This window comes from Nomascus leucogenys, chromosome 19 (genome assembly GCF_006542625.1).
Source record: "Nomascus leucogenys isolate Asia chromosome 19, Asia_NLE_v1, whole genome shotgun sequence".
In the NCBI taxonomy this organism is placed as follows: Eukaryota; Metazoa; Chordata; class Mammalia; order Primates; family Hylobatidae; genus Nomascus; species Nomascus leucogenys.
In genome coordinates, this window is record NC_044399.1 from 23,664,437 (window position 1) to 23,689,052 (window position 24,616).

Sequence of the window (24,616 nt, forward strand, 5' to 3'; positions counted from 1 at the left end):
CCCCATCCCTACTTACCCTTTACCCTCCCAATACACTTCCCAGCCTCTGGTAACCATCCTTCTGCTCTCCATCTCCATAAGTTCAATTGTTTTGATTTTTAGATCCCACAAATAAGTGATAACATATGATGTTCGTCTTTCTATGCATGGTTTATTTCACTTAGCACAATAATCTCCAGTTCCATCCATATTGTTGCTAATAACAGGATCTCATTCTTTTATGGCTGAATATTACTCCATTGTGCATTTCTTTATCCATTCATCTGTTGATGGACACTGAGGTTGCTTCCAAATCTTGGCTAATGTGAACAGTGCTGCAACAAACATGGGGGTGCAGATATCTCTTCAATAGACCGATTTCCTTTTTTTTGAGTATGTATGCAACAGCGGGATTGCTGGATCATGTGGTAGGTCTATTTTTAGTTTTTTGAGGCTCCTCTAAACTGTTCTCCATAGTAGTTGTATCCATTTACATTCCCACCAACAGTGTGCAAGCATTCCCTTTTCTCTACATCCTTGCCAGCATTTGTTATTGCCTGACTTTTGGATATAAGCCATTTTAACTGGGACGAGATGATATCTCATTGTAGTTTTTTTTTTTTTCTTTTTTTGAGACAGAGTCTTGCTTTATCGCCCAGGTCAGAGTGCAGTGGCCTCCACCTCCCAGGTTCAAGCAATTCTCCTGTCTCAGCCTCCCGAGTAGCTGTGACTACAGGCACATGCCACCACACCCAGCTGATTTTTGTATTTTTAGTAGAGAAGGGGTTCCACCATATTGGTCAGGCTGGTCTCGAACTGCTGACCTCAGGCGATCCACCCACTTCAGCCTCCCAAAGTGCTGGGATTACAGGTGTGAGCCACTGCGCCCGGCTTGTTGTTTGATTTGTAATAAGGCCTTTCTTCTCTCAAAAATCTAATGCCATAGTATTGGTTTCTGTGTGCATTGGGAGTGTGAGCCACTGTGCCTGGCCTGCTTTCTTTCTTTTTATTTTTTGTAAATCTGTTGTTGGTTTTTTGATTTGCAGTTACCATGAGGCTTGTAAATGCTATCTTGTAACCCATTATTTTTAACTGATGACAACTTAAGACTGATTGCATATACAAACACACAAAAAGAAAACTAGTGAAAACTTTACACTTTGTCTCCCTGCTTTTTAACTTCTTGTTCCTCTTTGTGTTTTATTATACTATCTATTTTTTGAAAAGTTGTAATTATTTTTGATTGGTTCATCATTTAGTCTTTCTATTTAAGATAAGAGTAGTTTGCACACCACCATTGCAGTGTTGTATTATTCTGTGCTTTTCTGTGTGCTTACTATCACCAGTGAGTTTTGTATCTTGAGATGATTTCTTCTTGCTCATTAACATCCCTTTCTTTCAGATTAAAGAACTCCCTTTAGCATTTCATATAGGATAGGTTTGGTGTTGATGAAATCCCTCAGCTTTTTTTGTCTGGAAAGGTCTTTATTTCTCCTTCATGGTTGAAGGATATTTTTTTTTTCTGGATAATACTATTCTAGGGTAAAAGTTTTTTTCTGTCAGCACTTTATTTCTTTATTTTATTTTATTATTATTTTTTGAGACAGAGTCTCACCGTCACCCAGGCTGGAGTGCAGTGGCATAATCTCAGCTCACTGCAACCTCTGCCTCCCAGGTTCCAGTGATTCTTGTGCCTTAGCCTCCCAAGTAGCTGGGATTACAGCTGTGCACCACCATACCCAGCTAATTTTTGTATTTTTAATAGCGATGGGGTTTCTCCACATTGGCCAGGCTGGTCTTGAACTCCTGACCTCAAGTGATCCACCTGCTTCAGCCTCCCAAAATCCTCAGATTACAGGCATGAGCCACCATGTCTGGCCATGTCAGCACTTTAGATATGTCATGCCACTCTCTCCTGGCCTGTAGGGTTTCCACTGCAAAGTCTACCACCAGACATAGTGGAGCCCCATTGTATGTTGTTTCTTTCCTCTTGATGCTTTTAGGATCCTTTCTTTATTCTTGATCTTTAGGAGTTTGATTATTAAATGTCTAGAGGTAGTCTTCTTTGGGTTAAATCTACTTGGTGTTCTACCACGTTCTTCTACTTGAATGTTGATGTCTTTCTCCAGACTTGGAAAGTTCTCTGTTATTATCCCTTTGAATAAACTTTCTACTTCTATCTCTATCTCCCCGTAAGGCCAATAACTCTTAGATTTGCACTTTTGAGGCTATTTCCTGATCTTACAGATGTGCTTCATTGTTTTTTATTTTTTCTTTTGTCTCCTCTGAATATCTATTTTCAAATAGCCTGTCTTCAAGCTCACTAATACTTTTTTTCTGTTTGATCAATTCTGCTATTAGAAGACTCTGATGTATTCTTCAGCATGTCAGTTGCATTTTTCAACTATAGAATTTCTGCTTGATTTTTTTTTTTTTTTTTTTTTTTTTTTTTTGAGACAGGGTCTTGCTCTGTCACCTAGGGTGCAGTGGCGCGATCTTGGCTCACTGCAACCTCTGCCTCTTGGGTTAAGGTGATTCTCATGCCTCAGCCTCCTGAGTAGCTGGGACTACAGGCACCCACCACTACGCCCGGCTAATTTTTTGTATTTTTAGTAGAGATGGGGTTTCACCATGTTGGCGAGGTTGGTCTCAAACTCCTGATGTCAGGTGATTCACCTGCCTCGGGCTCCCAAAGTTCTGGGATTACACGCATGAGCCACTGTACCCGGCCTCATTATGAGATTTTTTGGTGATTTTTTTTTTTTTTTTAGCTCATTAGCCATCATTAATGTTAGCGTATTTTATGTGTTTCTGTGTGGCCCAAGACAATTTTTTTTTTTTTTTTTTTGAGTTGGAGTCTTGCTATGTCCCCCAGGCTGGAGTGCAGTGGTGCAATCTCGGCTCACTGCAACCTCTGCCTCCTGGGTTCAAGCGATTCTCCTGCCGCAGTTCCCTGACTTAGCTGGTATTACAGGCACGCATCATCATATCTGGCTAATTTTTGTATTTTTATTTTTATTTATTTATTTATTTTGAGACAGAGTCTCGCTCTATCAGCCAGGTTAGAGTGCAGTGGCATGATCTCAGCTCACTGCAACCTCCCTCTCCCGGACTCAAGCAGTTCTCCTGCCTCAGCCTCCCAAGTAGCTACGTGTGTGCCACTGTGCCTGGCTAATTTTTATATTTTTAGTAGAGACAGGGTTTCACCATGTTGGCCAGGCTGGTCTCAATCTCCTGACCTCAGGTAATCTGCCTGCCTCAGCCTCCCAAAGTGCTAGGATTATAGGCGTGAGCCACCACGCCCAGCCAATTCTTTGTAATTATTTCAATTTCTTTGTTAAATTTATCTGATAGAATTCTGAATTCCTTCTCTGTGCTATCATGAATTTCTTTGAGTTTCTTCAGAATAGCTATTTTGAATTCTCTGTTTGAAAGGTCATATATCTCTGTTTCTCCAGGATTGGTCCTTAGTGCCTTGCTCAGTTCATTTGGTATGCCTATATTTTCCCGGATGGTGTTGATGCTTATAGATATTCGTCAGTGTCTGAGCACTGAAGAGTTAGGTAATGTAGTCTTTACATTCTGGGTTTGTCCTTCTTGGGAAGGCTTTCCAGGTGTTTGAAGGGATTTGGGCCCCAAGCCCAATAATACTGTGGTTTTTGCAGACTCATAGAGGTATATTGCCTTGGTGGACTTTGATAAGATCCAGAAGAGTTATGTGGTTACTAGGCAGAGACCCCCCACCTTCTCCCAAACAAACAGTCTCTCTCTCTGTGCTGAGCCACCTGGAGCTGGGGGTGTCATGATGCAAGCACCCCTGTGGCCACCATTACTGGTGCCGCACTGGGTCAGACCTGAAGACAGTACAACACCAGGTCTTGCGCAAGGCCCTTCCCTTCAGGGTGTGAGTTCCGCCAGGTCCCAGGCATGTCCAGAGATGCTGTCTGCGAGCCAGGGCTTGAAGTAAAAAAACCTTAGCAGTTTACCTGATGGTCTTTTCTACTGCAGCTAAGCTGGCATTCACACCACAATACAAAATCCTTCCCACTCTTCCCTCCCCTTTCCACAGGCAGAGAATCCTCTCCCTGTGGTCACCACCACCACTGGTCTATGGGGATTCTGCCAGGTCACCACCGATGTTTACTTAAAGCCCAAGAGCTCTTCCTTCAGCTTGTGGTGAATGCTGCCAGGCCTGGGACTCACCCTTCAGGGCAATGGACTCCCATTTGGTCGAGGGCAGGTCCAGAAATGCCGTCCAGGAGCCCAGGCCCAGACTCAGGGACCCAAAATGCCTGCTTGTTGCTCTATCCTACTATGACTGAGCTGGGACCTAAGGTGCAAAACAAAGTTCCCTTTCCTCTTTCCGCTGTTTTTCTCAAACAGAAGGCGTCTTTCACTGTAGCCACCACAGCTGGGAATGTTCTGGGTTACTGCTGAAGCCAGCATATCTCAGAGTCCAGAGCCCCCGGTGTACTCCCTGGGTATCGCTGCTGGTGGTTTTCAGGGCCCAAGGGCTCCTTAGTCAGCAGGTGATGAATCCTGCCAAGGTTGGATCCTTCCCTTCAAGGCAGCAGATTCCCTTTTGGCCCAGGATGTGTCTAGAAATGTCCCAAAGCTAGGGCCTGGAATGGGGACCGCAGGACCCTGTCTGCTATTCTATGCTACTGTGGCTGAGCTGGTATCCAAAATGCAGGACAACGTCCTCTTTACTCTTCACTCTCCTCCCTTTAAGCAGAAGGAAGGTGTCACCTTTGGAGTTGCTGCAAGCTGCACTGCCTGGGGTTGGGGGAGGGATGCAGTAAGCACTCCCTTAGCCATGCCAGCTGGTGTCTCCCTAGGTCACGTGCCACCCTAGTTTTCTGGCTCAGAGCTCAGCCCAACATGAGGAATTGCCTAGGAATTACAGTCCGTGTTCTTAGACTGCCTTTCAAGTTTACTTAGGAGCCCAGGGTACTTCAGCCCACAATGGTGAAGCTTGTAGAGAAACTCAAGTTCCAATCACTGAGATGGGCACTTTCCCTCTGGCTAAGGCTGGTCCAAATGTTCGCTTGCTGCACGGGTGCTGGCTGAGCCCAGCATGGCTTTATTCTCTGTTGTGACAGGGCAGAACCGAATTCAACGTAAGTCCCCTACTCACTGGGCTCACCCTCCCCAAATGCACAAACTCTCTGTACCACACGGCTGTGACTGGGGAATAGGAGAGGGGTGGCATCAGTGATTCAAGACTGTCCCTCCTGCTCTCCTCAATGCCTCTTTTAGTGATATGAAGTTAAAACGAGGTACTGTGATTGCACACCTGATTTTTGGTTTTTGTGATGGTGCCTTTCTGTGTGCAGATAGATGTTCAAATTTGCTGTTCCAGTGTGGGGAATAAAGGGTGTAGGCTTCTATTCTGCCATCTTGCTCTGCCTCCAGCAGCTTTTCATGTGTTTCTTTGCCATATACTATTTTCACATGTTTTTTTGCCATCTGTATATCTTCTTTGGTGAGGTGTCTGTTGTTCAGATCATTTGATCATTTTTAAAATGGGTTGTTTGTTTTCTTATTGTTGAGTGTTAAGAATTCTTCGTATATTTTGAATGTAAGTCCCTTATCAGGTATATATTTTGCAAATAATTTCTCTCAGTCTATGGCTTATCTTTTCATTCTCTTAACAGTGTCTTTTGCAGAGCACATATTTTAAATTTTAATAAAGTCCAGCTAATCATCAATTTTTTTCTTTTTTTGTCTGAGCATGAGAGCATGAGAGGAAAAAGAGAGGAAGCCACCCTTTCCTCTCATGTTCTACCAAAGGCGAAGTGGGTGTTGTGTCCTGCTTCTCGTGGGAGGGACTTGTCTTTGGAATTCAGTTTACTTCTTTGCCTTGAGATCTGATGGGCTCAATAAAAGTTATGTTTTTGTAGATTATCTGGCCTTTTTTTGCCCTTGGGGTGAGAGCACCATTATTTCTAGAGCACCATTATTTCTATTTTAGGATGCTTTCTACATCCTAAATGGCAGCAGAACTAAAATCATTTCATTTGTTATTTTTAAAGAGTGGCCACAAATGGCATTTTGAATGTTACATAAGACAGAAATAAACCTTAAAACAGAATTTTGAAACAATGGCTGTTAGTTCTTTTTCTTTGTCTACTTTGAGCATCATAATCCTAGCTCTAGTAATTAAATAGGTTCCATCCAAACCAGGAGTCTATTTGTAGTAGGTTTAACTCTGATCATATATTAAGATGATGATATTTAGAATATTGATTTTATAGTGAGCAATTAATGGGCATACCGTGATAATAGGTTTAACTCTGATCATGTATTAAGATGATATTTAGAATATTGATTTTATAGTGAGCAAATCACATTAATGGGCATACAGTGAGTTCCAGTCACACTGTTTGTTTCCACCCTTACTAAGGTGCTGGTGGTGATTAATGTGATAAAGAAAATGTCCTTTTTAGATGATTGTCAGATTATCTTCTGTGACCTCATACTTCTCTAGCCTTATGGGGGCTGGCATGTTTGTGGGTGACTGGCTTCTTATATGAGCCCTTTTACTGAATCTTAGTCTTTACACTCTAAGCAAGTGTGTGCCAGAAGTCACTGAAGACCATGCTTATATATATATATATATTTTTTTTTTTTTTTTGAGATGCGTTTTCACTCTTGTTGTTCAGGTTGGATTGCAGTGGCCCGATATTGGCTTACTGCAACCTCTGCCTCCCGGGTTCAAGCAATTCTCCTGCCTCAGCCTCCCGAGTAGCTGGGATTACAGGCATCCATCTGCCACCATGCCCGGCTAATTTTTTGTATTTTTGGTAGAGACAGGGTTTCACCATGTTGGCCAGGCTGGTCTCGAACTCCTGACCTCAGGTGATCCGCCTGCCTTAGCCTCCCAAAGTGCTGGAATTACAGGCATGAGCCACTGCACTCGGCCACCATGCTCGTATTTTTATTTCTTATAGAGGAATTTCCTATATATCCTATAGAGGAACAGCTTCTCTCCAATATATTTTTCAAATTTTGAAGATAATTGTGGTGTCGCTTTTCAGTCTCCAGCCTGAACACTTGGGGTCTACATCCCATACTCTTATGCAGAAGGTGCTGATGGGGCCAGGAGTCTGAGAGTGGGAAGAAGCTCAAGTGCTTAACCACTAAGACAGTTCTGGAATGTCTTTAGAAGACTGTAGTAAGATGAGTGTGCCTTCTGTGTTCCAGTCACAAATGTTCAATTGTCTATTTTCCACACATAAGTCAAATTCAACCTATCCAAAAGTGAGCAAGTCATGCTTGTCATCTTATGCATCTAACTTGCTTTTTTGTGTTCCTGGTTATAGGAAATATCAGGGTTCTTTTTTATTGCTCATTATCCCTTTACTTAATCCAGCACTGGGCTCTGTCATATCCATTCCTAAATCTCCTTCTAATTTGCCCCTTCTGGCCAGGCGTGGTGGCTCACACCTGTAATCCCAGCACTTTGGGAGGCTGAAGCAGGTGGATCACCTGAGGTCGGGACTTTGAGACCAACCTGGCCAACATGGTGAAATCCCATCTCTACTAAAAAAATCAGCCAGACATGGTGGCACAAACCAGTGATCCCAGCTACTCAGGAGGCTGAGGCAGGAGAATCGCTTGAACCCTGGAGGCAGAGGTTGCAGTGAGCCGAGATCGTGCCATTGCACTCCAGCCTGGGCAACAAGAGCAAAACTCCATCTCAAAAATGATAAAAATAATAATAATTTGCCCCTTCCTAAACATTCCCATAAACCAAATTCTCATTCTCATGTCCAATCTATAATAACATTTATTATTTATTGAGCTCCGATGTACCAGACACTGTTATACATTTCTTTTTTTTCCCCCAGCTTTTTGTTTCATTTATCTTTTGTATTTTGTTTGTTTGTTTCAATTTCATTTAGTTCTGCTCTGATCTCGTTATTTCTCTTCTGCTGGGTTTGGGTTTGGATGGTTCTTGTTTCTCAGGTTCTGTAAGGTGTGGCCTTAGATTGTTTGTTTGTGCTCTTTCAGTCTTTGTGATGTAGGCTTTCCTTTTAGCACAACTTTTGCTGTATCCCAGAGGTTATGATAGGTTGTGCCACTATTATCCTTCAGTTCAAATACTTTTTAAATTTCCATCTTGATTTCATTGTTGACCCGATGATTACTCAGGAGCAGGTTATTTAATTTCCATGTATTTGCATGGTTTTGAGGGTTCCTTTTGGAGTTGATTTACAATTTTATTCCACTGTGGTCTGAGAGAGTACTTGATATAATTTTGATTTTCTTAAATTTACTGACACTTGTTTTGTGGCTTATTATATGGTCTATCTTGGAGAACATTTTATGTGCTGATGAATAGAATGAGTTATACACTTCTTAACATGTGCTAATTTTGTTTCATCTTCATAGAAATTTTATTTGGTAGGTGCTGTTACACAGATGACTTAAGGACCTTGTCAATTTTATAGCAGTATTTTTCAGCTTTGGCTTTATATCAGAATATCATGGAAAGTTAAAAAAAAAAAAATTCCGGCCGGGCGTGGTGGCTCACGTCCGTAACCCCAGCACTTTGGGACGCTGAGGCGGGTAGATCACCTGAGGTCAGGAGTTCGAGACCAGCCTAGCAAACATGATGAAACCCGGTCTCTACTAAAAATACAAAAAATAGTCAGACGTGGTAGTGCATGCCTGTAATCCCAGCTACTCAGGAGTCTGGGGCAGGGGAATTGCTTGAACCTGGGAGGTGGAAGTTGCAGTGAGCCGAGATCACACCACTGCACTCCAGCCTGGGCAACAGAGTGAGACTCTGTCTCAAAAAAAAAAAAAAAAAAATTAATATCCAAGCCATACCCTAGACAAATGAAGTCAGAATCTCTGAGGGTGGGACCTAGACATCAGTCTTTTTTTGAGATCCTCAGATGATTCCAACACATACCAGGTTGAAAACCACTTATTTATAGCCATAAGGCAGTAGATTCAGAAACTGAACTAAGGTCTCTGACTCCACAGCCTACATTCTAAAACACAGTGCCACACTTTCCCTTATGTTACGTGGTGCTACCAGAGTGAAATGTGGCATGTCATGTTACTGCCCAACTTAATCTCTTTAGTGATTCCTGTGTCCCTCAGTTAAAATGTGATCTTTTTGGAATGACATAAAAGATTGGGCTGATTTTTCCCTCCCTTCTACTCTGTACTCCAGCAATACCAGGTCTTCCACAACTACCTGAATCAATGGTATTCTTCACACATGCTAGGCTTTCTCTCTGAACCTCCTTTTTTTTTTTTTTTTTGGAAAACATTGTTTCCAAGACTCTATTAAAATGCCACTTTAAAACTTCCTCTCTGCAGTCATTCCAAACCACCTCCTTACACTAGGCCGTACAGATTAGTCTCTCTTTTGTCCCACAATGTACTTTTTCATCGATCACACAGTTTGCACCTGTTTACTTGTCTGTGTAATGAATGAATGGATGACCAGTCACTGATTAAGTCTGTGAATCTAGGTTGTAGCCATTTTGCAAAGAACCTTCAATACTAGCTAAAGAGTTGGGAGTTTATCATGTAGGGAATGAGGAGTCAGTGAGGATAGCTGAGGAGGGGGTGAGATGCTGGAGATGGTGCTTTTAGAAACTTTAATCTGACATGTGAGGTATATGACAGTTTGGATATAGGATAGGACTGGAGGTTGGAGATCACTGAAGAGTTTTTTTAAAAAATAGGAATCCACATTTTTGGTAATAAGAGCCTCAGTCACGATGGTGGCAAGAGGAGTGAAACAGAGATCGATATGATGACACAAGGGAATTCTAGATTTTGGTGACTACATTTGGAGGGCCAGGGGGAACTAAGAGTCAGAGAGGAGCTTGAAGTTTTGAGAATTGTTATTGTATGTATTAGTTTCCTGGGCTTGCCATAACAAAACACTGCAAACTGAGCAGGTTGAAATGACAGGAATCTATTCTCCACAGTACTGGAGGCTGGAAGACTAACATCCAGGTACTGGCAGGGCCACTCTCTCTGAAGGCTCCTTGTCTCTTTCCTGGCTACTGATGGTCGCAGCAATCCTTGGTGTTCCTCAGTTTATAGCCCTATCTCTGCAGTCTCTGTCTCCATCTTCACATGGTCTTCTCTCTGTGTCTGTGTCCAAATTCCCCTCTTCTGATAAGGACACCTATCAGTGGGTTAGGGTCCAACACCCTAATCCAATATTGCCTCATTTTAACCTGATAACATCTGCAAAGACCTTATTTCCAAATAAGGTCAAATTCACAGATGCCAGGGATTAGGATTTGAAGATTTTTTGGGGGTGCACGCAATTCATCCTATAACATTACATTAATTAATTGCATCAAAGAATCATGTATTGAGTTGTAATTGCCTTTAAAACATTCACAATCTAATAGAGAAGACAGATATTTAAGCAGATCATTCTATTACAATGTGATATGCACATATTATTATGGACACACAAAGAAGGGTCATTTAACTTAGCCTAATAGAAAGCAGACAAAGGTAGAACTTGGATGAAAATAGAAAAGGAGGAACAACAGTTTCTTGGGATTTGAATCACTCAATGCTTTGTTTTATAATTTTATTAATTTAATAAATGACCTCTAGTTTGGGTACATCCAAGAGGAAACATCCCATCTGAAGTTACCAATAGGAGTTCGGTACAGTTCTATAGCAGATATAGGTATTGGAGACAGCTACAAAGAGGAAGGAATCCATATGCATCCCGTCCCTCTTTCCATTTTATACCAAATTTCTGGGATCATTTTCCTTTTTTCTGAAGTTTGGCCTTTACAATTCAATGTTTGTTTACCTTTGAAAATAATTTGCCAAGCACACGATTCTAGATTGACAATTATTTCTCTTAATGTTTTAAAGACATAATTCTCTTGTTATTTGGCTTCTATTGTTGTTTTTGAGAAGTCTGCAGTCACTCTGATTTTCTGTCCTTTTTCTGTGGCTGCTGCTAAGATCATCTCTTTGTCTTTAGGTTCCTGCATTCTCACTGCTGGTATCTGGATATGGGTTTCTTTTCTTTTCTTTTCTTTTTTTTTTTTTTTTGAGACAGGGTCTCATTTTGTCACCCAGACTGGTGTGCAGTGGCGCAACCTCGGCTCACTGCAGCCTTGATCTCCTGGGCTCAAGTGATTCCCCATTCCTTGGCTCCCCAAGTAAACGGGACTACAGGCATGCACCACTACACCCAGCTAATTTTTGTATTTTTAGTAGAGATAATGTTTCACCATGTTGACCAGGCTGGTCTCGAACTCCTGGACTCAAGTGGTTTACCCACCTCAGACTCCCAGATTGCTGGGATTACAAGCGTGAGCCACCGCACCCAGCTGGATTTCTTTTTATTTAACCTACTGGTATATGTTGTGCTTCCTGGATCTCTATATTCATGTTTATCATCAGTTCAGAAAAATATACAGCAATTATCATTTTAAATATTGCTTTTTTTCATTCTTTGCATTCTGCTTCTGGGCTCAGATTAGATATATATATTAGGCCTTCTTATTATCTTAATATCTTTTAATATGTCCTTTATATTTTCCATTTTCCTAGGCGATTTCTTTGTATATATTTTCCAGTTTGCTGATTCTTTCTTCACTGTGTTGGATATTAAGATTTTAATTTCTTAAATTTCCATTTTTCCCCCCAATATGCTTGTTCATTCCCGATAGGCTCTTATTGGTTTTTTATCTTGGTGATTGGTTCCTTTTCTTCTTGAAGCATTTCATACATTGCTATACTACATTCTATGTTTTCTCTGTGCCAGCAAAATGTATGTTCTACGCAGGGCCAATATCACCCTTCCAATCAACCCTTGCGTGGGTGCAAAATTGAAGGACTCTAAGGTACCTGTCTGCCACCCCATGGCAAAGGACTGGGAAGTGGAATGTTTGGATTCTCTCTAGGGAAAAGCATTTTATATAATGCTTATAAATGACACAATTTCTGTGACTTCTTCTTACTTTGGAGTTTAAGCTCTTAGTAGATAGGTAGTACTTTAAACTTTGCTTAGCTGATCCTTGGTTCTCAGTGAATAGTAAATCAATCTCCATCATGGTTTCAGAAACTCTAAAACAACTGATTTCATCCAAGAATGTATACCAGTTTGGAGTAATGATGTTTTTGTCTCTATATTTCGCAGTCAGTGTATAATAATACTTCCTATATAAATGTAAGCTAGTATTGTTTTCAAAACATTCTCATACCGCCAAGTGTTGAGGCTCATGCCTATCATCTCAGCACTTTAGGAGGCCGAGGCAGGAGGATCACTTGAGACCAGGAGTTTGAGACCAGCCTGGGCAACATATTGAGACCCCATCTCTACAAAAAATAAAAATAAATCCCTTGGCATGGTGGTGCATGCCTGTAGTCCTAGCTGCTTCGGAGGGTGGCTAAAGTGGGAGGGATCCCTTGAGTCCAGGAGGTTGAGGCTGCAGTGAGCTGTGATCGCACCCCTGCACTGCAGCCTGAGCAACAGAGATCCTGTCTCAAAAAACAACAATAAAAAAGAACAAAAAAACCTTCTCACACTTGTTATCTTGTTAAAGGTTAAAGGTGAAAGTGAATTTTAACGACTGTAGTTTTGATTTGAAACCCTTGGCAAGAGCTCCTTATCTTTTGGAATCCCAGGAAGAAGAAAAATCAGTTATTTACAAGTAAGTCTGTTCTTCCATAGCTTTGTTCTTCTTTTGCTAAGGTGCTAGGCTGTGCTGCCATCCCCTGCCATCCTTTCATGTTGCTGAGACGGTGCTGAGGCACACACAAGGCTCCATTGTGGCAGGACACCGGGCATCTCCTACCACTGTGTCTGGTGAGGTGGCAACACTTCCCAGGCTTTTCTGGTCTTAAAGAACAAGTAGGTTGGGTGCGGTGGCTCATGCCTGTAATCCCAGCACTTTGGAAGGCCAAGGTGGGTGGATCACCTGAGGTCAGGAGTTTGAGACCTGCCTGGCCAACATGGTGAAACCCTGTCGCTACTAAAAATACAAAAATTAGCCAGGCATGGTGGTGGGCAACTATAATCCCAGCTATCTGGAAGGCTGAGGCAGGAGAATTTTTTGAACCTGGGAGGCAGAAGTTGCAGTGAGCCAAGGTTGTGCCACTGCACTCCAGCTTGGGTGACAGAACAAGACTCGATGTCTGAAAAACAAACAAACAAAAACAACAACAACAACAAAACAAGTAGCTAATACAGAAATAACAAACACAGAAATGGAAAAAAAAATGTTAACAACTTGTACTAAAGCTAAAAGTTTAGGAGATTTAAAATTGAATTGGAGTAGTATAAATGGAGTTTGGGACTGGTTTGGGTGGGTAGTAGCTGTTACAATGTTGTACCCAGAGTGAAAGATGTTGTTATAAACAGAGAATGGTACATACTATCAAATACTATGTATATAATGTGGGGAATCATCTCAGCTAACTAGTTTTAGAATTAAGAGATTTCTCTACATAATTACGTAACTTGTAACTATCTGGTTAAAAGTCGTGCTGCCCCTCAGATATTGCTGGAGGGAATGTAAAATGGTGCAGCAACTTTGGAAGACAGCTTGTCAGTTTCTCAAGATGTTAAACATTAAATTATTATGTGACCCAGCAATTCCACTCCTAGGTTTCTACTCAGGAGTAATGAAAACATATCCACATAGAGGCTAGGATACGGATGTTCATAGCAGCATTATTCACAACAGCCAAAAAACTGGAAGCAACCCAACTGTCTATCAGCTGATGAATGGATAAACAAGATGTGGTATATCCATACAATGGAATATTACTTGGCAATTAAAAGGAAAAAAATACTGATACATGCTGCAACATAGACAAACTTCAAAACCATTGTACTCAGTGAAGGAAGCCATAACAAAAAGCTACATATAGTATGTTTTTTTATACAAAACGTTCAGAAAAGGCAAATCTGTAAAGAAAGAAGGTAGATAGTAGTTGCTTAGGGCTGGGGATGGGAGTGGAGAGTGACGTAATGAGCATGGAGCCTTGGGGTTGATGAAAATGTTCTAAAATAAGATTGTCATGGGGGTTGCACAACTCTGTAAATATACTAAAAACCATTGACTTGTACACTTAAAATGGGTGAATTTTACGTCATAAATTATACCTTATTAAAATTGTTGATAATAATAATAAACGAACCTAGCAAGGTGCAAGAAAAGTGAGCTTATATGACTTTCTAGGAGATCGGCTTACAATTCTCTGTTCCTAAAAAGTGCCCGAAGTAAGCTGCAGTAGTTTCCTTTTCCTGAACAGGCTCAGAATTTGTTGAATAAATACAACAGAAGCTGGAGGGCTTTTAGAGATGCTGTAGCAGAAGCTGGAGGGCTTTTAGAGATGCTGGTATGACCAGCAGAGAGAACGACTAATTGTCTCCTGAGGACCTTAGTGTTGTACAGTAGAAACAGATGACAGCTGGGGAGGGCGTTGGCCAACATGAGCTTATTGTCCTTGAGGTGTGGTTTAACCATTTGCTGGGTTGTTTCTTGAATAGGAGCCACAACTGAGGGGAAAAAGGAAGTGTCCAAACTAAGCCCTATTCCCTTGGTAGTTGAAGGCCTTAAAAGATAGAATGATTGATTGAAAAGATAGAATTGAGAATCACTCTTGCATATTAGGGTCCAAAGGAGTAAGTTCCTCTGCAATCCCTAATTGCCAGAGTCTCAAATAGACCTGTTTGGGTAAGATTTTAGGATAATCAGCATCTTAATTCAATTTAATTTTGATAAATGATATAAAAGGAGAGATTTTGTTCTCAAATACATCTAGCAGAGCGAGACCCACATGTGAAGGAGGATATTGCATTGCTGGAGTAGTGGGTTCCTATATTTTAGACTAGAGGCTTAAGTCTAGGCTCACTCTAGAAGAAAGGGGAAGACTGGATTCTCTTCCATGAATAAGGGAAGCATCCCAATTCTGGCAGCAGGGGTGGAGAAGGCATATTTGTCCTTGGCAGAGTTAGACCTTCTCGGGGAGGGCAAACTGGACAACTCTGTGAGGGATCATTCACTCCAAAGGACCCAAAGCTGTTTGATTAAGCAGCACAGAGATTACAGATGAAACTATGACCAGAGCAAGGCAATACTATTTATTTGGGTTTATTTTCACACAAAAAAGGTAAATACGTTTAGTTTCATAAAAATGCACAAATTCACATAGAACTCAACTTCAAATTTAAATAAAAATATTAAGTGCTACAGTTGAGTTGAGAGTTAAGAGAATCCCTTCCTCTCTGGTTCCTTCCTGCAGAAACAAAGGGTCATCCTTTCTAGAAAGAGAATCGCTGTGTTATCAGGAGGGAAAGAATCCAAGTGCCAAAGAGGCCACCTCTGAAGGGTATTTTTCTTCCTTGAGCCTCAGCCAGGAACGGGAGGAAGACCAGGTTGGGTAAGAGCTGGGACTGTCCCATTTCATCATACATAAGGTGGCAATCGCTGATACCAAAATCTGAGCAGCTGGGAACTTTCTTTGTATGGCAGGCTTCCAGGAAGAGAGGAGGCAGTGGAGAATAGGTTAGAAGCAGCTGAGGGGCAGGTGCCCTTTATTCAGAGGGAATGGAGAGGGCTGCCCTGGCCCCCTGGTGGAGCCACACGATGAGGGTGCCCCCGGTGGGTGGGCCACGCCGTCCAGGATTTCCCCACCCCCTCTCTCGTTCCGCCATCTGCACCCTGCCTCTACCATTTACCACTTAGCATAGCCAAGCCAGGCCCCACATTTTGTTAACCTTAAGGCAGTCAAGATAGGTAGAAACTTTTCAAAAGAACCAATACTAAATTCAAGTAGTAAAATTTAGGAAGTGAAAGCCCCCATATTGAGAGATTGCCAGCAGCAGAGAGGAGCACCCACGCTTCCTCACTCGGCACCCTATGACTCCTGGATTGCATTAGGGCTGAGCGAGGGCTTGTTCTCTGTGGACCCTGGAGTAGGCCCTGTGACTGGTGGAAAGGATCCTGGGAGAAAACTCAGGAATAAGAAGGAAGAAAGTGAGACTTCAGACTGAAATTACTAGAAATGCTAGAAAGGAGGAAAATGAAACTGAGGAACCAGAAGAATGCCCAGACTAGTTAATTAAGACCTAGAGTAACCAGGAGATCCAGAGTTTCCTAAAAGAATGGGAATTTCTTGCATTTGAAGAGTTGAGAAGAAGAATAATGAATTATTTAGAGGCATTGCCCAGTGTCTCAAGCAGCGGGGCATAAAGAAGAGGTGGCACCGATGTCTCCAGCTGACAAGTTTGCAAGGCTCATACTGGACTCCTCATGACGCCAACTCAAGGCCAAGGAGCAACCCTGGCCCTATCCTTACAGAGAGGCCCTACACAGTATTCTGGGATACAGATAAAAGGACAATGCCTTTTCAGGTCCTCTCTGTGCAAATATGATCGTCCCTCCAACTCCCAGTACCAGCCCGTCTGCTCTGAGGCTCTGCTGTCAGTCCCCTACGTGATCTCCAAGGATCCTCAGGTCCCAGATGGGAGCCCTCCACGGTCAGCTCCATGCCTGTCGTCTGCTGTTGTCCCTGCAGCCCCCAGCCCCTAGCAGCAGCTGTCAACCTCTTCTGACCCTGATCTGGATTCTGAACTTAAAGACATTTAGAACCTGGGTTCTTGATTCTGTCTGAATGACCATGGAAAAGCACAATTTTATACCCTGGTGCATGACTCCTTCCTCTCCCAGCATGTGCAATAAATGAAGAAAAAAGCCCCAACATTTAAAATGGAAAGTTTATAGCAATATTAGGTGTTGGGCCATGTGCAGTGGCTCATGCCTGTAATCCCAGCACTTTGGGAGGCCGAGGTGGGCAGAGCACCTGAAGTTGGGAGTTCCAGACCAGCCTGACCAACATGGAGAAACCCCGTCTCTACTAAAAACACAAAGTTAGCCAGGCGTGGTGGTGATGGGGTCCTGTAATCCCAGCTATCAGGAGGCTGAGGCAGGAGAATCGCTTGAACCCGGGAGGCGGAGGTTGCGGTGAGCTGAGATCACGCCATTGCACTCTAGTTTGGACAACAAGAGCGGAACTCCGTCTCAAAAAAAATATAGATATAGATATAGATAGATAGATAGATATAGGTGTTTACAGAGCATAGATTTCTCATCCTAAGGTAATGATGGTTAAAGTTGGTGGCCATTTGACTGAGCTAGCCCAGCCTACCATTTCTGAGTCTAGGTGGAACTTCTCCCTCCAGTTCTCTTGTCCAGAGTCAGCCTCTTAGGAGTGTATTCGAGAAGTCATGGCCTTCCTCCCCACTCTCAGTTAGAAATCAGCATGTGAATGGGCTGTCTTCTGAGTATCCTTCAATCTTGCCATCTTCCTTTCTGACTGTCTCTCCATTTCCCCACTCCTACCTCTAAAGGACAGGGGTGCTACTTTTTTTACTCATTTATGAAAATTTACTAACCTTTTCTTTTGTGTGTTTAGCTCCTTTTACTGCCATGTTTTGGTATCTTCCCATGTGCTTGCTTGCTTCCTCAAAATTTTAACAAGCACCAACTCTGAGCCAGGCAGTGTTTTAGGAGCTGGAGACACAGTGGGAAACAAAACAGAGATGGCTCTGATTTCCTGGAGCTTACATTTTGATGGGGAAATAGACAATAGTCAACCAAATAAACACATAACATCACGTGAGTTAGTAATAAGGAAAACAAAGCAGGTAGAGGGGGTGGGGTGGGAGGGTGGGGGATGAATGAAGAGGACTGTTTTAGGTGGAGAAGTCAGAAGAGGCTTCTCTTCTGAGATGACGTTTGTGTAGCAGTCTGAGGAACCCAGGGAGTGAGGCGTGGAGAGATCTGGGGAAAGAGTGTTGCGCAGATGGATGGGCCCAGGCAAAAGCCTGAGATGGGAGTGAGGCTGGTGTGTTCAGGAAACAGCTGGAAAAAGTGGGGAGGCTGAAGATAGTGAGTGCTGAGAGAGGGCAGGAGGTGAAGCTGGAGCAGAGGCAGGAGCCAGGCAGGTTGGGGTTATAGGCCGGGACAGGGAGTTAGAATAAAATTCAAAGTGTGAGGGGAAGCCGTGCGGAGGTTTGGAGTAGGGGGGAAATCATATCTAATCAGCATTGCACAAAGAAGAACATGGCTGCTGCATAAACAACTGCTGATGCTGGAGCGAGGCGGGGCCGTCAGGCAGTGAGGGTTCCAGGCCAGGTGAGAGCGAGGGCTCCAGGCTCCAGCGTGGGTGGAGAGGAGCTGGCAGAGCTCGTTTGTCAGCGTGGAAGTGGGTGAAAGCGAGAAATCAGTGCGGAGGGTCCTGGGTGGATTGTGGTCCTAGTCACTGACCTAGGGAGGTCTAGGGGGAAAGCAGGTTTGCAGGGAGAGAAGTGCAGAAGTGAGGAATAATCGTGTTTGGGGCTGATTTCATTGCAATCATTATAATACCGAAGGAGGATTTGTAGGGTGTGATTTTAGAGCAACTGAACTCTTCCCCTCACTGTCCATTTAAACCTGTTCTGTTGGGGTTGGTTCTTCCCTGCCCTGGGCATTCTCAGATAATAAACAGCCTCTGGTTATGAAGACAGTCTGTTCAGTAACTAACATGGTCAGTCTTATATAACATAATGACCAACGCTTCAATCTTCATTTAAGGTCTCTCTCCCCCCGTTTGGGGCTGCTGAAGCTGGAGCTACAAGAAAGAAGAGGGAGGTAGATGTCTTCTCTCTTTCCCTTGTTACTCTCCTATTCCTTAACCCTGTTTCTTGCCACTGTGATTTCTGATATCTTCAGAGTCCACAGTCGGAGGGAGGAAAGAGAAGCAATGGGTGGGCAGGAAAGTTCTTACCTATTAGTTTTATGATGATCTATTTTAGGGTAAGGCATTCTCTGGGCTTGGCAGGGGTTTGAAGCTAGTGGTTTTTCTCATGGGGCACTTCCAAGTGATCTTCAGAGAAAATTCCTATTGCTTGGAATTTCTCACCGGATTTCTTTTCCAGCTGTTTGCTTAGGACTGTCTCTGGCTCTAAGCATCTGATGGAACTGCCACTACTTCATTCTTCACTTAGGAACATAGCCTCTATCACCTAAAGAGATACTGAGACTAAAATTAGATCCATTTCAGTATCTTTGTAGATGCCCATCCCAGGAGGAGATATACAGTAGGCAGGTGGAGGTACAGGTCTGCAGTTCAGGGGAGACTGGGGGTGGAGACAGGTTTTTGAGAGTCATCCTCATATAGATGCTATGTGAAATCATGCAATCACCTGGGGGTGAGTGTCAAAGAGAAGGCCGAGGGCTAGTCCTGCAGAACGCCAAGATTTAGAGGTTGGGGCAAGGAGGCAGAGCTGGTGAAGGAACATGCATGGAGCGAGAGGCTGGTATGGAAGGAAGCAAAGCAGAAGTATGTGCTGCTGCAGAGGCCCAGTAGAGAAAGGGTTTCAGAAAAGAGGGCACGCCCAGCCATGTGGCAATGCTGCTGAGAGGGAGGTAAAATGAGGACTGGGGGGATATAGGCGTAACTGCTGATTTTCATCAGAGAGGAGCAGTTGAAATGAAAGCTGATTAGAGTGGGTTCAGGAGAGAATTGGGGTGAGGATGTGGAGAGAGAATAAGCAATGCTTTTGTGGGGTTTCGCTATAAAGTGGCTGGAGAAGGTGAGGCAAGGGATGTTTTTATCAGCGATATTGATATTATAACATGTATGTTTCCTGATGGGAATGCTCCCATAGAGAGGGAGATTTGATGATACTGGAGAGAGAGGGGGCATAATAGAAGGGCAGAGTCCTTCCACAGGTGAGGAGGCAGCACCCTGGACTCAGGTGGACAGGACACTCTATCCATTGTATGAAGAGGGAAGGCCGAGTACATGGATGTAGGTCAAACTAGCTCAGTGGATTTTGCAAAGGAAGATTGTTTCCTTCTGTTTACTCATTTTCTCAATGAAGCGAGATCATCAGCTGATAGTGAGGCACAGAATAGAGATTTAGAGGTTTGAAGAGAAAAGGGAAGAAAGGAACCTAGTATTTTCTAAATCACAACAATCCAAGTGGAAATTAGTACTCCAAACATGTTGACATCTGAAAGCTGAGACCACAGGGGTTCCCTCAAATCATGTCACACATCAGTGACCCGCCCCATCTATTTAACCATGTCCCTGAGTCTCTCAGTGCTTCTGACTCCAGACAGCGCAAGGAAATGCTGAGGCAGGAGGCCTAGGTAGAGACCCTGCCTGAGAGATGAGTCACTTGGCTCTGGCAGGACAGGCTTCAGGGGGATCAGCTCAGCTTAGCTGGGGAATGCTTTCTGCTCTTGTAAGCCCCTCATCCCCATACCACACTCAACTCTTCCCTTTTGTCACCTTCAAAAGGTTTCAGCAACCAAGGAGCACACACCCTGATCCTTGATTGGTGAAAGGATACACAAAATCAGGCTGCTTCAGAGGAAGTCATCTGCTCGCAGGAATCAGGGTGAAGGCCAAGGAAGGCACTCAAGAATTGTCCTGTCTCTAAAAAAAAGCATCTGCAACAAACTTCCTTTAATTTTTGAGTTCAGTGTCTGTGATAATTAAGAAATGGCAATACCATGTATTTTCCCCCGAAGTTAAGAAATACTGCTGAACGAACCAATAAAAATAATTACAGCTCCCTCACTAAGTGTCCATCTTTGTATATTTGGTTTGTTCCTCAATTAAGGTATGCTCCCTTTGGTCATGCACCCTTCATGGCCACATCCACATATCCTCCCCAGGTTTTTCCAACATTCTTTAGAAAATTTAAAAATTCATTTGGGGTTGGCCAGGTGAGGTGGGTCATGCCTGTAATCCCAGCACTTTGGGGAGGCTGAGGCATGTTGCCCAGGCTGATCTTGAACTCCTGGGCTCAAGTGATCCATCCACTTCAGCCTCCATCCGAACACCTGACTTGAGGTCAGGAGTTCGAAACCAACCTGGCCAACATGGCAAAACCCTGTCTGCACTAAAAATACAAAAATTAGCCAGGTGTGATGGCACGTACCTGTAATCCCAGCTACTTGGGAGGCTGAGGCATGAGAATTGCTTGAACCCTGGAGGTGGAGGCTGTAGTGAGCCGAGATTGCACCACTGCACTCCAGCCTGGGTGACAGGGCAAGATTCCATCTCAAAAAAAAAAAAAAAAATCATTTAGGGTATAATTACTCACTTGCTGATTCTAAACATTGCCCTCTGGCTCATGTTGAGTTTGAATCTTGGTCACAGGAAGACACAGTAGGACACAGAGCATAGAAGAGTGGAATTCTGTTTTCCTTAGGCAAAGGGACACCATGGTAACCTTTTTAAAAGACTTGGGGGAGTCTGACTTCTTCAGTTCTGTCTGTTCCCCACAATCATATAATTCCAAGATCCCCCCCCTTTCCTAGTCAATGCCCTAGATTTCATATAAAAGACTGGCAGCAATGTTAATTCAACTGGAGTTGCAATTCAGCAACCTACAGGATCAATTTACGAACTTGAGGGCCACAGACGGAATAACATTTATTAAAAATAGTGGCCCTATATTTTAATGCCCTGCACATTCTGGCATCTGAGCTTTATATTGTCTTGCTTTAAATTATCCATTTTTCTCTCATTCCATATTCCTCATCCTCTTTAAATTATTCTACCATGACAGTTATCTAGTCTCCCAATGTCTCACCCCCAATCAACATATGTTTCTAAGTGAAACTAGATTTTCTTTTTTTTTTTTTTTTTTGAAACAGGGTCTCATTCTGTTGCCCAGGCTGGAGTGCAGTGGCATGATCATGGCTCACTGTAGCCTGGACCTCCCAGGCTCAAGCAATTCTCCGCCTTTCAGCCTCCCAAGTAGCTAGGACTGCAGGTGCACGCCATCATGCCTGGCTAATTTTTTGTAGAGATGAGATCTCACCATGTTGCCCAGGCTGATCTTGAACTCCTGGACTCAAGCGATCCACCCACCTCAGCCTCCCAAAGTGCTGGGATTACAAGTGTGAGCCACTGCACCTGGCTGAAAACTAGATTTTTTAAACTTTATACTATGAACAATTTCAGAGAAGTATAGAAAAAATAATAATTGTATAATGAATCCTTATGTATCTGACATCCAGCTTCAATACTGATTACCTCATGGCCAGTCTTGCTTTGTGTATATACATACCTACTTCTCAACCCTAACTGGATGACTTTGAAGCAAATCCCAGATATCGTATCACAAATATAGTTGCTCATTCCACATGGTGAAGAGAAGACGCCTTTCCTTTCCCTGCCCTTTGACATGAATACCAATTCCAAATATCTCACATTTCCTCTGAAGCCTTGTACTATTTCTGTATTATTTGAGATCATTTGTATTGCAAGTAACAAGCTAACCAGAGCTAACATAAGCACAAATGGAATCCATTGGTCCCTGGTGGTCTAGTGGTTGGGATTAAAAAAAAAAAAATTCGTTGGAAGAGTGCCAAAGCATCTGACAGAACCCTGAGAAAAAACTGAATTCCACAGGAATGGCAGGAACCTTGATAGCACTGGCCCCTGAGCAGCAGGCATCTCAGACTCTTCTAGGCTGTTGTCATGAACGTGACTCACACACCTTTCCAAGTCTCTGGTTTGGTTAGAAGTCTATAATCCTAGAAGAAAGCCAGGAGAATTTGATCCTAGACTTGGGTCAGGTGTGCACTCCTTGACCAATTAGCCACAGAGAAGAACAGGGAGGTGCTGCCATCGAGTTCACCTCTGGCCAGGTGAAGTGGCTCACGCCTGTAATCCCAGCACTTTGGGAGGCCGAGGTGGGTGGATCACCTGAGGTTAAACGGAGTTTGAGACCAGCCTGACCAAAATGGCAAAAGCCCATCTCTACTAAAAATACAAAAATTAGCTGGGCATGGTTGGGGGGCACCTGTAATCCCAGCTACTCAGAAAAGCTGAGGCAGGAGAATTGCTTGAAACCCAGGAGTGGGAGGCTGCAGTAAGCCAAGATTGCGCCATTGCACTCCAGCCTGGGCAATAGAGCAAGAGACTCCGTCTCAAAAAAAAAAAAAAAAAAAAAACAAAACTCTACGTCTGTGAGTGGAGTCAGGGATTTGCCAGAGATGGGACCATGCAGGCATCTCTAATCCACCATGTGGAGCAAGGAGGCCAGGAATCACTGAAGAAAGCTGAGCCTGAAAAGGTAGGCAGGAATCTTACAGGTCATGCTAAAGGGTTTGGAATTTATGGGGAGACCATGAAGGATTTTATAATACTCTAGTTTTTGGCATTTTTTCCCTTTTGTATTACCTCATCAGTCAAAACAGACTTCTAGAAATCACATCAGCATTAAAGGGATATTGTTACTTCACCTTGACTTTATATAGAAGGAGAAAAGTTTTGGTAAATCAGTTCTGTTCCATGAATCAGTCATTAATGCCTTCTCCATAGCCTTTCCTCCATTCAAGTAAGTTTAGAAGTTTCCAAAGTTTTCTTTATAAAAGGCAGCCTAAATCTATATCACTTCTAAAATAAAAACCTAGGTGCAAGTTTGTTCTTATGGTTAAGCTTAACATGTACACTTCACAAACACTGAGACTTTTGTTTTCTGAGACAAGGTCTTGTTCTCTCTCCCAGCTGGAGTGGAGTGATACAAGCATGGCTCACTTCAGCCTCAACCTCCCGGACTCAAGCAATCCTCCTGCCTCAGCTTCCTGAGTAGCTGGGACTACAGGTGCCTGCCACCATGCCCAGCTAATTTTTAAACGTTTTGTAGAGATGAGGTCCCATTGTGTTGCCCAGGCTGGTCTTGAACAGCTGGCCTCAAGCGATCCTCCTACCTTGGCCTCCCAAAGTGCTGGGATTACATGCATAAGCCACTATGACTGGCCTAGACTTTTTGATTTAAAGAGACTTTTTGGATAGAAATGCTTTTCTCTGTTGCAGTTATAAATGACTAAAAATACTAGCTATGCCAAAATAGCAACCAGAGGCCAACTGCAAAGCTTCAAAAGGCTTGATGCTCTCCTGGTAGACAAGTCTTCAGTCTCTTAAATGTTTTTTTTCGTATGTTGACATTGAAATTTCATTTTGTGTAGATGTCGAGATTATGTCTCATTCATTTATTCATCATTCACTTAGTAAGTATTTAAGTGCCTGTTTTTCCCAGGTGCTCTGCTGGGTTCTGGGGATATAAGGATGAGCCAACATAGGCCCTCTGCCCTACAGTTAGTGGGAGAAACAGTAACAAAAGATTTTAATACTATGAGATTAACTAACTTAGTTGTGGTATGTAGAAAGAGACACAGAGCCTGCAGCAAGAGCCTAGGTGAAGACTCAGTGAAGCACTACCTATTGAAAGGAGAATCTTTCAAATCCTTAACAGTTATTTTCACCATATAAAAAAGGCAACATTGCCAGGGAACATTAAGTAAAGAGACAAATGCTCAGGTAAGCTTTTAAATCATATGAGATTGAAATAAGTTGATTCAGTAAATCAGGGAAACTTTTATTTTCAAATGAAGTAAGGAAGAAGCTAGGTAGAAATTAAAAATCCTATTTTGTATCACCTTTTGCTTATACTTAATGTAGTTTAAGCCATCAGTGTATTATACTTTTCTGCGTATGTCTACTCAACAGGAATTTTCTGTTTGCCTGCTATTTGGGTCAGTCATAGATGGTCCTATGTTATGAGAAAGATGTAAAGATGAGATAGATTCAGCTCCTTTTCTCG

The 24,616-nt window shown here is 42.9% G+C and overlaps 1 protein-coding gene across 15 annotated transcripts in view; it reads left to right on the plus strand.

The window, feature by feature from the left end:
* Positions 1-20,574, plus strand: part of FAM228B (family with sequence similarity 228 member B) — an 88,554-nt gene extending 67,980 nt beyond the window's left edge. For 8 of the 15 annotated variants that reach the window (XM_030800252.1, XM_030800253.1, XM_030800241.1 and 5 more), the window contains 4 exons: positions 12,540-12,647; positions 15,247-15,384; positions 18,579-18,635; positions 20,293-20,574. In XM_030800252.1, the coding sequence (XP_030656112.1) occupies positions 12,540-12,647; positions 15,247-15,384; positions 18,579-18,635; positions 20,293-20,329 (340 nt within the window). In that variant the 3' untranslated portion in view covers positions 20,330-20,574. Of the gene's footprint in view, positions 1-12,539; positions 12,648-15,246; positions 15,422-18,578; positions 18,636-20,292 lie in introns of all 15 variants that reach the window. The other 7 variants (XR_004027043.1, XM_030800243.1, XM_030800247.1 and 4 more) reach the window with 7 other exon arrangements.
* Positions 20,575-24,616: the final 4,042 nt, after the last annotated feature.